Source organism: Toxotes jaculatrix, chromosome 16 (assembly GCF_017976425.1).
Source record: "Toxotes jaculatrix isolate fToxJac2 chromosome 16, fToxJac2.pri, whole genome shotgun sequence".
Taxonomy (NCBI): Eukaryota; Metazoa; Chordata; class Actinopteri; family Toxotidae; genus Toxotes; species Toxotes jaculatrix.
In genome coordinates, this window is record NC_054409.1 from 995,031 (window position 1) to 1,010,302 (window position 15,272).

At 43.6% G+C, this 15,272-nt stretch overlaps 1 protein-coding gene across 1 annotated transcript; it reads left to right on the forward strand.

The window, feature by feature from the left end:
- Positions 1 to 217: 217 nt before the first annotated feature.
- Positions 218 to 14,969, forward strand: LOC121195752 (NACHT, LRR and PYD domains-containing protein 3-like; the record flags this gene model as incomplete). The annotated part of the gene is made up of 8 exons (XM_041059411.1): positions 218 to 1,264; positions 2,177 to 2,307; positions 7,352 to 7,525; positions 12,539 to 12,712; positions 12,870 to 13,043; positions 13,555 to 13,601; positions 13,730 to 14,269; positions 14,965 to 14,969. Coding segments are annotated over 8 exons (2,292 nt in total), but the record flags the coding sequence as incomplete, so codon positions are not given.
- Positions 14,970 to 15,272: the final 303 nt, after the last annotated feature.

The following is a 15,272-nucleotide window of genomic DNA, read 5'->3' on the forward strand; positions in this document are numbered from 1 at the left end:
CTCACAGAAGTCATCTGTCAACGTGCTGCTGACAAACCTCATCCAGGGGAATCTGCTTCCCTCGGCTCTGGTCTGGATAACTTCCCGACCTGCGGCAGCCAATCAGATCCCTCCTGCATGTGTTGACAGGGTAACAGAAGTACGAGGCTTCACTGATGCCCAGAAGGAGGAGTACTTCAGGAGGAGATCCAGTGATGAAGAGCTGTCCAGAAGAATCATCTCACACATCAAGACATCCAGGAGCCTCCACATCATGTGTCAGATCCCAGTCTTCTGCTGGATCTCTGCTACAGTTCTGGAGCACATGTTGACCACAGAGCAGAGAGGAGAGCTGCCCAAGACCCTGACTGACCTGTACTCACACTTCCTGCTGGTTCAGACAAAGAGGAAGAAGCACAAGTATGATGAGGAACATGAGACAAGTCCACAGGAGCTGACGAAGGCTGACAGGGAAGTTCTTCTGAAGCTGGGGAGGCTGGCGTTTGAACATCTGGAGAAAGGAAACATCATGTTCTACCAAGAAGACCTGGAGCAGTGTGGTCTTGATGTCACAGAGGCCTTGGTTTACTCAGGAGTTTGTACAGAGATCTTTAAAAGAGAGAGTGTGATCTTCCAGAAAACAGTCTACTGCTTTGTTCATCTGAGCATTCAGGAGTTTCTGGCTGCAGTCTACATGTTCCACTGTTACACCGAGAGGAAGACAAGAGAGCTGAGGACTTTCCTGGGAAAAGACTACAAACACTGGGACTCAAACCCTTTCATCAGGAACACTTATAAGTATTTTGGAAACAATGATAGCAGCTACCCATCACTCGATGTCCTCCTGTGGGATGCCATGAAGAAATCCCTCCAAAATAAAAATGGCCACCTGGACTTGTTTGTTCGCTTCCTTCATGGCCTGTCTCTGGAGTCCAACCAAAGACTCTTAGGAGGCCTTCTGGGTCAGACAGAGAACAGACCAGAAATCATCCAGAGAGCCATCGAAAACCTGAAGAAGATGAACACAGAAGATATCTCTCCTGACAGAAGCATCAACATCTTCCTCTGTCTGATGGAGATGAAGGACCGCTCAGTACATCAGGAGATCCAAGAGTTCCTGAAGTCAGAGAACAGATCAGAGAAGAGACTCTCTGAGATCCACTGTTCAGCTCTGGCCTACGTTCTGCAGATGTCAGAGGAGGTTCTGGATGAGTTGGACCTGAAGAAGTACAACACATCAGAGGAGGGACGACAGAGACTGATCCCAGCTATGTGGAACTGCAGAAAGGCTGTGTAAGTCCAGATATGATCTTTAACATTATCAGTCAGTGTAGATTCTCATCATAGTTTTATAATCTTTAGGTCAGCTGTATGTTTTTTAAATGTTGTGTTTGTCAAATGTTGATTTTTCAGTTGTTTCAGGTGTTCAGTGCTCTAACAGCTTGTGGTAGGAAGCTGTTGATGAGTCTGGAGGTTCTACCTTTTATGCTCCGAGACATAAGTCAGAAGCAGGTGTTTTCTCTCCTGCTGTAGATGAGAGTAGAATCAGGAAAGACACACCTTCGGCCAAGAACAGAGGTCTGAATATATCAGAGCAGAATGGGAGAATTCAGTATTCTTCTACACATTTGTATGAGTCAGACTGCTTCATTCAGCTACAGCTGAACTCATGAAGTCATTTCTTACAGTGTAGTTGTGTTAGGAGACCACTTCACAGTCAGTGTGGACCACAGGAAGGACAACTGCCACCAAAGACTCTTTAAATCAACGTGTGACATTTGACTGTTGGTTGAAGTCAAGAAATGTGAATTTGTCCTTTGATGTTGTTTATTACGCAAAGTTCAGGAAGAAGAAGGTCATGTAAAAACTTCAATGATGAAGAGGATTTGAGTCCAACATGTCTGATTTGATCTTTATCTTCTAATTCCAGACTTGACTGAGCTCAGCAGCATGTTATGAATCTGTGTTGACATGAATAGTTGTATAAATGTTGTGGTGACATTTGGATGATGTGTGTAGAAGGCTGACATTATGATGATCCACAATAAGAGAATGACAAAGTCCCTCTACTCATGTTAGTGAAAGCTCATTGATTAGGACATATCTGATTGGATTAGAAATGATTTTTATCCACATGATTTATTCTTTATTCAGATTGAGTTACTGCAGGTTGTCAGAGATCAGCTGTGCTTCTCTGGCCTCAGCTCTGAAGTCCAACTCCTCCCATCTGAGACACCTGGAGCTGAGCTACAACGAGCTGCAGGATTCAGGAGTGAAGCTGCTGTGTGGTTTTCTGGAGAGTCCACACTGTAGACTGGAGACTCTGAGGTCAGTTCACTGTCTGTTACTGTTGTAGATCTTATATCTTTAATCCACAACTGAACCTTGTTTATCTTCATCCAGAACTTGAATCCATTCATCTTGAATGAATGAATGAATAAATGAGATTTGAAATAGTTGCTGTTCAATATTGTGACTTTTTCTTCTCTCAGACTAAGAATTATTTCATTTTCACTTCATTTCAGTCAGTTGTCATGAATAATGTCTGTTATGTCTGTTGGATGATGACATTGTGAAGGCTGACATTATGATGATCCACAATAAGAGAAGGACAAAGTGTGTAAATTGTGGTCTTTTCTCACTCACATTTCAAACATATTTTCCCCAATCAGCGACACACCCACTGAGGAAAAAACTCATTGGCAGCTCCATTTTGCGAAATGTGAAGTTAGAGACTCCAGCGACCATAGTTAAATGCATTCCTGGGGCCAGAGCGGGCGATGTTGAATCGTATATAAAACTGCTGGCTAATGATAAACGTTGATTTGGTAAGATTGTTATTCACATCGGCGGTAATGACACCTGATTACACCAACGTTTTGGGGAAAACCTGGTCTGATTAGGAGAGACGGCATCCATCCCACTTTGGATGGTGCAGCTCTCATATCTAGAAATATGGCAGATTTTATTAGACAACCAAAGTCATGACAACCCACCAATTTATACTGTCAAACTGTCTGAACATAAAAACACCACAATAAGATGTGGGCTATTAAACATTAGATCTCTCTTGTCTAAATCTCTGTTAGTGAATGATTTGATAACGGATCATCAGATTGATTTATTCTGTCTTACTGAGACTTGGCTGCAGGAGGAAGAGTATGTCAGTCTAAATGAGTCAACCCCTGCAAGTCATATTCATTCCTTGGGGCACAGGTCGAGGAGGAGGCAGTGGCGGTTCTGCATTGAATTACTCCCTGGGTGAGACCCCCTCCGAGGCCCCCCCCCAACCCTAATCCCTAACCCACAAACAGCCATGTTTTATTATAACAATATTTATAACAATCTCCAACTCCAACATTGCCAAAACAATTTAGAAATTAAAATTATCAGAAATTAAATAAATATACTCTATATACATAAAAGTGGCAAAAATATACACTGTCACACATAACAACAGCAGAGAATAATAATATATATAAAAAAACAATATAATTTTATTATTTTAGAATAATAAAAAAAATAATAAAAGAATTATATGAGGGATGCACCGAATATTCGGCCACCGAAAGACTTTTATCACTGAAACAACATGGCCAAAACAGGATATTCTGATGACTTAAGCGAAAACCGCAGCCAGTACGAGCTTGTCTGGAAGGTCCAACATGTCTGTGGTGTGGACGTATTTCAGTAAATCTGACACATAGTTAGCGATTTTCAAAACATGTATTGTTGAAATTTCAAGAGGGGGTGCACATGCAAAGAATTTCTCCACGTCGGGTTTAATTTATCACCTGAAATCCAACCATGTCGATCGCTATGCTGAATATGAGAGGAACGCAGCACAGAAAAGAAAAATCCCTCCGAGCATGCACACTCCGTCTGTGGTGGACATTTTTGAAAAGGCAAGGAAGTTTAACGCTTAACTTAAATACTGAATTATTTCTTTCGGTGTTTTGGTTTTCGGCCTTGGTTTCCTCATTTTCCGTTTCAGTCAAGAAATTCCATTTCGGTGCATCCCTAAATTATATACAAATAAAATATAGAATGAATATTCTGAATAGCACAAATCCTTCATGACACAAGGGAAAACACACTATACAATCATCTATAATGTCATCATACGAAATCTGCTCCCCTATTGAGTCATTGATACTGATGACAGCAAGGCCAGTGAGCCGTTCCTGAGACATGGTTGACCTCAGATACGACTTGATCAACTTTAGCTTTGAAAAGCTCCTCTATACAGTGGATGCCCCCTCGTCTTGTCCGTTCCATCTGGGACAGACCCAGAGGTGAACTGCCCCCCACCCCCCTTTCCCCTCATCACACAGCTTCTGAACACGGCACTTTCTCAGCAAGCAGGGGCGCCTGCAGCTGCAGGGGGCACCAATTTGCTCATTCCCCACACAGTAATTTGATAGATAATAGAAAACCGCTTAGCCGTGCAGATGATTTTTTTTTTCACGTGGTTGTGCCGCTCCTCCCATATGATGCCGCTCTGGGTGGCTGCCCGGTTCGCCCGTGCCAAAAACCACCACTTGGAGGAGGAGTGCCAGCAATCTACCACTCAAGTTTATTAATTAATCCCAGACCTAAGCCTAGTTATAACACATTTGAAAGCCTTATCCTCAGCCTCTTACATCCAAACTGGAAGACAGAAAAACCAGTCCTGTTTGCTGTGGTGTATCATCCACCTGCTGCTTACTCAGAGTTTTTGTCTGAATTCACAGAATTTTGATCTGATTTAGTCCTTAGTACAGATAAAGCAATTATAGTGGGTGACTTTAATATTCATGTAGATACCAACAATGACAGCCTTAAGACTGCATTCAATTGGCTTCTTGGCTTCTTTCAAAATGTTAACAAACCAGCTCACTGTTTTAATCACACCCTTGATCTTGTACTGACTTATGACATAGAAGCTGAATATTTGACAGTATTCCCTCAGAACCCTGTTTTATCTGATCATTCTTTAGTAACATTTAAATTTACGATAATGAACTGCACAGCATCTGGGAAAAAAATTAACTACTGTAGATATTTGTCTGATAATGCTGTTACCAAATATAAGGAAGTTATTCCATCTTTATTAACTCCGATGCCATGTACCAGTTTTTCAGAGGGAAATGACCTAAACTTTACTCCAGCAGATATAAACTAATCTTGTTGATAGTACTGCTGCTTCATTACATACAACCCTTGACTCTGTTGCCCCTCTGAAAAAGAAGGTCATTAATCAGAGGAAGCTAGCTCCATGGTACGATTCACAAATTCGTACTTTAAAGCAGATATCACGAAAGCTGGAAGTGGCTTTCTACTAATCTAGAGGAATTACACCTAGCCTGGAAAGACAGCTTCATAACATATAAAAAGCCATTTGTAAGGCAAGAACTGCCTATTATTCATCATTAATAGAGGAAAACAAGAACAACCCTAGGTTTCTTTTCAGCACTGTAGCCAGGCTAACAAAGAGCCATTGCTCTGTTGAACCATGCATTCCCCTTGCTCTCACTAGTGATGACTTTATGAGTTTCTTTACCAATAAAATAGTAGATATTAGAGGTAGAATCCATTCATCCTTCCAACAACTATTAATGATGTGTGTCACGAACAGCAACTTTGGAAATGTCTGCAAGTCCTGATTTGTCATTAGACTGTTTCTCTCCCATAGACCTCGCTGAGGTGACTTCAATAGGTACTAAATCTAAACCATCAACATGTCTTTTGGATCCTATCCCAACCAGACTTCTCAAAGATGTTTTGCCTTTGATTGGCACTAACATATTAAATCAGATAAATCTCTCTTTGGTAACAGGATATGTTCCACAGGCTTTTAAGGTTGCAGTTATCAAACCTCTTCCTAAAAAGCCTTCTCTTGACCCTGGCACTTTAGCAAACTACAGACCTATATCCAATCTCCCCTTTACTTCTAAAATTCTTTTAAAAGGCTGTTGCAACTCAGTTGTGTGACCATCTACATCGGTACAATTTAAATTCTGACAGTTCTTCTGTCAGAATTTAGAGTACATTATAGCACAGAAACAGCACTGGTAAAAGTTATCAACGACCTTCTCATAGCATCAGACAATGGACTCGTCTCTTTACTTGTTTTTCTACCAGATCTTAGCGCTGCATTTGACACTATTGATCATAGTATCCTATTGGAAATATTGGAACACATCAATGGGATTAAAGGAACAGCACTAGTTTGGTTTAAATCATATCTATCAGATACATACCAGTTTGTTCATGTCAATGATGATTCCTCCATTTAGACCCTGTGGAACTTCAGTTAGTCATGAAGTTCCACAGGGTTCTGTGCTTGGACCGATATTGTTCACCTTATACATTTCCATTGCTATGCAGATCCAGCTAAATTTATCTATGAAGCCTGACGAAACAGATCAGTTAGCCATACTTCAGGCATGTCTTAAAGACATCAAGGCCTGGATGACCTGTAATTTTCTTCTAAATTCTGACAAAACTGAGGTTATTTTGTTTGGTCCTAAACACCTCAGAAACACATTATCTAACCATATAGTTACTCTGGATGGCATTAATTTAGACTCCAGTACTACTGTGAGGAACCTTGGAGTTATTTTTGATCAGGATTTGTCCTTTAACTCACATATAAAACAGGTCTCTAGGACCGCCTTCTTTCACCTGCGTAATATCAGTAAGATTAGGAACATTCTGTCGCAGTGTGATGCTGAAAAATTAGTCCGTGCATTTGTTACTTCTAGATCTGATCCAAAATGCTGCAGCCAGAATACTGACTGGAATTAGCAAGAGAGATCTCTTTTCTCTTTCTCTATTCAGCCCCACTCTCACATGTATTAACCTTTATTCCATGTCATTAACTCTGTGTCCTCTCTCTCCCGTAGTCCTGTGCTTGCTTCTCTCTGGTCTCTTTTTCTCTGTACCTTTCTGCAGGTATCTCTAGCTCCGGAGCTGCATGTTCTCTGTCTGTGGTCCTGGCTCCACCGACCTGCCACTATTTATTATCTACAATTACCCATTTCTAACACATTACTATGTTTAATGTTCCACTCTGCTACAGATACATTTTGGATTAATATTCTGTGCCAGTTGGAATGTAAATAATTACCAATCATGACAGCTTCTTGTTTCTGTGCTCTGTTTCATATCATAACTGTAATCTGCTGAGCACACAGCATCCACTAACAGGTGGATAAAGAGCTGATATTTCTGCTTCACTCAACAAATCTGTGTTTGATGTTTGGCCCAGTTTTCAAATGCAGGTCTGTTAGTTTGCTGTGAGCTGCAGAGTAAACTGAGAGTTTTGTGCCTTTGATTGTCCTTTCAACACAAATGTTATTTGACTTTTTCTTCATTGTTTCCTCTTCAGACTGAGCAGCCGTAACCTCTCAGAGAGAAGCTGTGAAGCTCTGTCCTCAGTTCTCAGCTCCCAGTCTTCTAGTGTGAGACACCTGGACCTGAGTAACAATGACCTGCAGGATTCATGGGTGAAGCTTCTGTCTGCTGGACTGGAGAGTCCACACTGTACCCTGGAGACTCTCAGGTCAGATCAAATTCCAGTTTGTTTGAAATGACTGTAGATATTTCTTGAGTCCATCAATGCTGACTTTAAAGAGGTGAAAATGAAATTTTCATAGTTTATAAAATCTTTTTATAAAATTTTTTTTTGGGGGGGGGGGGGGGGGGGTTCGGCCTATTTTGGGAGGGTTTTTTTTTCAGCTTCATATTTCAGGGCTGGAGGAAACAGGCTTGAGCAGAGAGACGTGGAAAGTTGGGTGGATACGAAGGGAGCGGGGAAGCTTCAGGCGTAAAGACACAGGGTTAACGATTTTCTCTACCTCGAAGGGGCCTATGAACTTGGGAGAGAGCTTTTTGGATTCGGTCTTGAGGGGAATGGCCTTGGTGGAGAGCCAAACCTTTTGGCCTGGGGTGTATACAGGGGCAGGGTTTCGGTGACGATCAGCCTGTCTTTTGTAGGTGGAGGTGGTTTTGAGGAGGGCCCTACGGGCCTCAGTCCAGACCCATTTGCAGCGGGTAATGTGGGCCTGGACTGAGGGAACAGCTAGATCTTGTTCATCCTCGGGGAAGAGGGGCGGCTGATAGCCCAGCGAGCACTCAAAGGGGGAGAGACCGGTTGCGGAGGAGACTAGTGAATTGTGGGCACATTCAATCCAAGGAAGGTGAGATGACCAGGATGAGGGATTATGGGAGGAGAGACAGCGGAGTGTTGCCTCAAGGTCTTGGTTAGTGCGTTCTGTCTGTCCGTTGGACTGGGGATGAAACCCGGAGGAAAGGCTGACTGTAGCACCGAGAGAGCTGCAAAAGGCTTTCCACACCTGTGACGTGAACTGTGGGCCTCTGTCGGAAACAATATCTGAGGGAATGCCATGGAGCCGGAAAACCTGTGAAACTAGGGCGTCGGCTGTCTCTCGAGCAAATGGTAGTTTTGGTAAAGGGATGAAATGAGCAGTTTTGGAGAATCGGTCAACGACAGTGAGTATGGTGGTGTGTCCGTTGGAGGGGGGTAAACCAGTAACAAAGTCTATGGCTATGTGGGACCAGGGACGGTGTGGAATGGGCAGGGGAAGAAGCTCTCCAGCCGGGGACCGATGAGAGGATTTGTTACGGGAGCAGGTCAAGCAGGCTGCAATGTAGGAGCGGGTGTCTGAGTCCAGGGATGGCCACCAAAAATAGGTTTGGAGAAGGGAGAGAGTCCTTTTAATTCCAGGGTGACAGGAGATTTTGGAACCATGGGCCCACTGGAGGACAGTGGAGCGAACTGCCTGAGGAACATAGTGCTTATCCGGGGGACCGGAACCAGGGTCAGGCTCCTCCAGCAGGGCAGCACGCAACTCAGTCATGAAAGGCCAGGTCAGGGCTCCTATCACGCAGGAAGTTGGCAAGATGGTGTCGAGGGTGGGAGGAGAGGGCTCAGAGTCGAAAGAGCATCAGAGAGCGTCGGGTTTGATGTTTTTGGACCCTGGCCGGTAAACTTGAACCGACCAAAAAAGAGCGCCCAGCGAACCTGACAAGAATTTAATCTCTTTACAGACTGAAGGTACGCCAAATTCTTATGGTCGGTCCACACCACAAATGGCTGCTCGGCACCTTCCAACCAGTGTCTCCACTCCTCTAATGCCAACTTCACTGCCAGGAGTTCTCTGTTTCCAACATCATAGTTGCGTTCTGCTGGGGAGAGACGTCTGGAGAAGTAAGCACAGGGGTGGAGTTTTTGATCAGCCTGGGAGCGTTGTGAAAGGACGGCCCCCACGCCCACGTCTGAGGCGTCCACCTCGACCACAAACTGCCGAGCTGGATCCGGTTCGGTCAGGACTGGTGCAGAGGTGAAAGTTAAACGAGTGAGTGGTGCTGCGATGGTACTAAAATTACGGACGAACCGTCTGTAAAAGTTAGCAAACCCCAAGAACCTCTGCAGCTGTTTCCTGGTTGAGGGAGAGGGCCAATTTACCACTTATTGAATTTTGCTCAGGTCAGCCTGTACCTGGCCCTGCTTGATGATGAAGCCGAGGAACGAGACCGTGTCAGAATGAAACTCGCACTTCTCCGCCTTGACATACAATCTGTTTTCCAATAACCTCTGGAGTACAAGGCGAACATGCTGCCGGTGCTGATGTGGGTCCTGGGAAAAGATCAGAATGTCATCCAGGTACACGAATACAATGCGGTTCAAAAGGTCTCTGAGCACATCATTGACCATGGCCTGGAAAACAGCAGGGGCGTTAGTTAGACCGAATGGCATTACCAAATACTCAAAGTGACGAGAGGGGTGTTGAACGCAGTTTTCCATTTGTCCCCCTCTCTGATTCTTACCAGGTGGTAGGCATTTCTGAGGTCCAACTTTGTGAAAATGGTGGAACCATGGAGTGAATCTAGGGCTGTGGAGATGAGGGAAAGTGGGTATTTGTTTTTGACCGTGATGTTATTTAGTTCCTTATAGTCTATACAGGGCCGGAGGGTCTTATCTTTCTTTTCCACGAAAAAAAAACCTGCCCCAAGAGGAGAGGAGGAAGGACGGATGATTCCTGATTTCAGAGCGTCATTAATGTATGTTTCCATGGCCTCCCTTTCTGGCTTGGACATGTTATAAAGACGACCAGTGGGGAGAGGGGAACCAGGTAGCAAGTCTATGGCGCAGTCATAAGGCCTATGTGGTGGGAGAGACAAGGCTTTACTCTTACTGAAAACCTCTCCCAGGTCATGGTATTCGGTGGGGATTGAGGATAAGTCTGGAGTCTGGAGCATGGAATCCGGTTCAGGATTCTTCCCTGAGGGAGGCAGAGCAGAAAGTAAGCAGGATTGATGGCACTGAATCGACCAGTTTATTATTTTACCAGAGGCCCAATCAATGTGGGGGTTGTGGATCTTAAGCCAGGGGAATCCAAGTACCAGGGGTGTTTTGGGAGCAGAAAAAATCAAAAAGGAAATGTGTTCATGGTGATTTCCAGAGAGGATGAGGTGAAGAGGTTCGGTCAGGTGAGTTACCTTAGCCAGGTGTTTGCCGATCAGGGCACAGACAGGGATTGACCCAGTGAGAGGACGTACCTTGATTCCCGCTTGTTTAACCAATTCAGAAACCAGAAAGTTCTGCTCAGCCCCCGAGTCGATGAGAGCGGAGAGGAAGAGAGGTTCTTCGAGTTGGAGAGAAGGTTGGATCTGAAGTCTAGGGAGATTTGATGTAGGGGGATTGTTGCCCACCAGACTCCCTATTTGTACTGGTGGGCCGCCGAGTTTGGGCGTGAGGGACAGGAATTGATCAAGTGACCGGTTTTGCCACAGTACAGGCACTCACCCGCTCTCAGTCCGCGGCTGCGCTCCTCTGGCGAGAGTCGGGCTCGGCCTAGTTGCATGGGTTCCTCTGAACTCGTGGCTGGAGTCTGAGCAGGTGTCACGACGCAGGTAGGCGAAACCCCCCTGTCCGACAGGCATCGTTCGGGGATCCGGCGGGAAGGTGGAGAGAGCTGGACTGCGTGCTCGCGTCTCCTTTCTCTCCTCCGGGAGTCTAGACGGATCATAAGGGATATTAGTTCATTCAAAGAATTCGGTTCATCTCTAGCCGCGAGCTCATCCTTAAGTTCCTCACGCAAACCGTTGATGAATCCTGCACGAAGAGCTGCTTCATTCCAGCCAGCTTCCGCTGCCAGTGTTCTGAAATCAATGGCGTAGTCGGCCATGCTCCGGGAACCCTGTCTGATGTTTAAGAGTCTTTTTGATGCGTTAGCAGGGGCATCGGGGTGACAGATGACAGTATTCATGTTAATGTGTTTAAAAGACATTTAAATTTGTGGGTAAAAAAATGAAGGAAAAATAAAAAATACATATATAAAAACTTGCCAAATCAACCAAAAATTTTCACGACCCCCTTGCAGTACCCCCACTAAGGATCACGGACTGTTGTAGACCTCTGTTGTAATGTTTTCCAGGTTGGATGAGAAAACCTAAGAACAAGGCTTTCAAATGAGACATAATTGATCAACTGAAACTATGGCAAGTGCACTCAAAGATGATGGAGACAGCCTGAGTGTAAGAATGCTCTGAGTCAAAAATCATGATTCAAATTTCACAAAACCTAAAAACTGGGAAATGGCTGCGTTTATATAGAACTTTTACCCACAGCTCTTTATATACTGCCTCTCATTCACCCATTCACATACACTGATGGCAGCCAGCTACCATACAAGGTGCTGGTCTGGCCATCAGGGCTGGTTTGAAGTTGAGGTTTTTAGCCTAAGGACATTTGATGTTGACAGGAGGAGAACTGTGATTAACGGACAAACCTCTCCACCGGCTGAGACACAGCTGCCCTGTACTTACAAATAATAAACAGTTTTATCAGAGGATTTAAACTAAATCAAATCAAGTACCAACATTAACACAGTTACAGTCAAGACCTGAAGTATTTGGACAGTTATTGTTCTTCAGAGCTTCATCACATTGAATCTGAATTAAAATAATGGATCCTACATTAAAGAGCCAAGTCTCAGCTTTAATTTGAACAGGTTGACATCAGTATAGAAAGAACTGTGTGGGAGATTCAGCCCTTTTAGTGGTTCAAAAGTAACTGGACAAATACACATGAAGTGAAACAAACTCATCAGATTTAATATTTATATATCCTTTGCAGACATTGACTGTAGTATCCATTATTATGTTTGAAAGTGAATGTGCTGAGAGCCCGAAGAACAAAACATGTCCAATGCCCAAATACTACGGCCTTGTCGGAACATATCTATTTATTACTCATAGTGTCATATTTAACTGTCATGTCTCCAACTTGTTGAGAATAAAACAGAAAGGATTTGAATCAGAGCCAGTGAAAGATGATCATCAATGTAGAAACTCCTCATTGGTTAGCAGGTGGATAAAGAGCTGATATTTCTGCTTCACCGAACAAATCTGTGTTTGATGTTTGGCCCAGTTTTCAAATGCAGGTCTATTAGTTTGCTGTGAGCTGCAGAGCAAACTGAGAGTTTTGTTCCTTTGATTATCCTTTTAACACAAATGTTATTTGACTTTTTCTTCATTGTTTCCTCTTCAGACTGAGCAGCTGTAACCTCTCAGAGAGAAGCTGTGAAGCTCTGTCCTCAGTTCTCAGCTCCCAGTCCTCTAGTCTGAGAGACCTGGACCTGAGTAACAATGACCTGCAGGATTCAGGGGTGAAACTTCTGTCTGCTGGACTGAAGAGTCCACACTGTGCCCTGGAGGCTCTCAGGTCAGTTCCAGTTTGTTTAAAATGACAGCAGATATTTTTTGAGACCAATAATATTGACTTTAGAGAGACCCATATCTAATGATTTTCACAAAGATCAACAAAACAGACCAGCAGGTGTTGACAGAGGGTTCCTGTGTGATGTTGTGTGTGTCTGCAGGCTGTCAGGATGTCTGATCACAGAGGAAGGCTGTGCTTCTCTGGCCTCAGCTCTGAGCTCCAACCCCTCCCATCTGAGAGAGCTGGACCTGAGCTACAATCATCCAGGAGACTCAGGAGTGAAGCTGCTGTCTGCTGGACTGAAGGATCCACACTGGAGACTGGACACCCTCAGGTATGGAGAGGCCTGCTGCAGCCACAGACAGTGTGTGATAGAGGAGGAAGAGCTGGAAACATTTAGTGTGTCACAGCTGATGACTGTTCAGTGCTGACACACTAATAATAACATCCCAACAATAATAAGAGCATCTACACTGCTCAGAGACATTCATCTGCCAGTGTCTCAAACCAAGGAGCAAATGAAATCAGGTCTGTGATAATGTCTCTGTCTTCTAAAATATCCATGATCAGTAATCAGCTGAACCTCTCTGAGATCCTGATTTTGTCACACAGATCTTTTGTTGTGTCTGACACCGAAAGTGATATCAAATGGAGAAGACAAATGATGAAATCTTTCCTCCATATCACCTCCCTGCTCCGTATAATTCCAAGACAAGGACTCCAAGTCCTTTGTCTCTTTGCTGAATGAACAGAATAATCAAACCATCTGTGTATGAGAGCCATGTAATGTCCATGTTTGCATGCTGAAAGAGAACGTGCTGGTCTGATCCCCCTCCTCCTTTCAGGGTGGAGCCTGGTGGAGTCCGATGGTTGAGACCAGGTCTGAGGAAGTGTAAGTGTGCTTTTCATTTGATTCCTGAAAACAAAGCAGCTCACATTCAACCATCTTCAAAGTATCAATCAATGATCAGGTGATAGATCAATAACTACAGCTATGTTGTGTCTTCTTCTCTCCATCAGATTTCTGTGAACTCACCATTGACACAAACACAGTAAACAGAAAGATCAAACTGTCTGACAACAACAGGAAGGTGACACATGTGGTGGAGGATCAGTCATATCCTGATCATCCAGACAAATTTGACCAGTGTCCTCAGCTGCTGTGTAGTAATGGTCTGACTGGTCGCTGTTACTGGGAGGTCGAGTGGACAGGTAGGGTTGATATATCAGTGAGCTACAGAGGAATCAGAAGGAAAAGAGGCAGAGAAAACTGTGTGCTTGGAAGGAACGATCAGTCCTGGAGTCTGTACTGTTTTGATGGTCGTTACTCTGTTTTGCACAATAACATTGAGACACCTGTCTCCTCCTCCTCTTCATCATCTTCCTCTGTCTCTCACAGAGTAGCAGTGTATGTGGACTGTCCTGCTGGCTCTCTGTCCTTCTACAGAGTCTCCTCTGATTCACTGATCCACCTCTACACCTTCAACACCACATTCACTGAACATCTGTATCCTGGGTTTGGAGTCTGGTTCTATTGGTCTGGTTCCTCAGTGTCTCTGTGTAGAGTGTAGCAGAGAGTCTCCTCCTGTTAGAGAAACACTCTCACTGTTGAACAGATAGTTCAGTCTGTACATGTCTGTCTCTTTCACTCACACACACCTTTTCACATTCATGTATTAAAGCAGTTTATTTGTTAAACTCTTCTAAATGATTCCTTGTAAACTGCTTCCTCCTCCGGTCCTTTAAAGATGGAAGCTACGATTATTACAGGAGAAAGAGACTTTTACTTTTTTAAGATTCTAACCATGATCTTGTCCTTTCACATTAAAAGCATCATTGTGAACATCAGTGTTTTGTCTTTCTCTCGGACAACTGCGCTGATTCAGTTCAAACTAAAATGCTGCCACAGTTTATCTGAAAGATCCGAGAAAAAACAAAGATAGAAACTTGTAAAACTGTCAGAGGTTCACAGAGTTAGAAAGCTCCTGATTAAAGAATTTGAGCCTCAATTCTAAGTCAACTTTAAAAAAAGACTCAGAAAAGATGAGAGTGAAAACCAGCAGCTGAAATTTGACTAAAAAAAGAAGCTGTGAAGTTTATTTGAAAAATGTTTGAAGAGTTTTTCAGCTTCATCTGTCATTTTCACAGTATATACCTGGTTTTCACCCTGTTTTTCATGTTTTACAGTGAATCCTCTGGCTGCTGATAATACTTGTGTACTTTTACTGCTGATGTTGTCATTTGTCGTTGTGCAGCCTAACTTCCACTTTACAATACATCTGCTGCTTTTTATTTTTCACATCATTTCTTACATGTTCATCACACTGTTGTAATATTTTGCAGTGCATCCCCTGGTTATAAGTTAGTCCAGAGCTCATCTATGACCATCATTTTTATTGGATATATCCTGTGTCACCTTTGTTGCCATTTTACACAGTGCACAGCCTCCATTAAATTCTTTTACAGCGTATTTCCTGATAATCCATGTTGGAATTTTTTACAGTGCATCTCCTATTTATCATTTTACAGTGATTCTTTTAGTGTCACATTTTTACAGTGCATC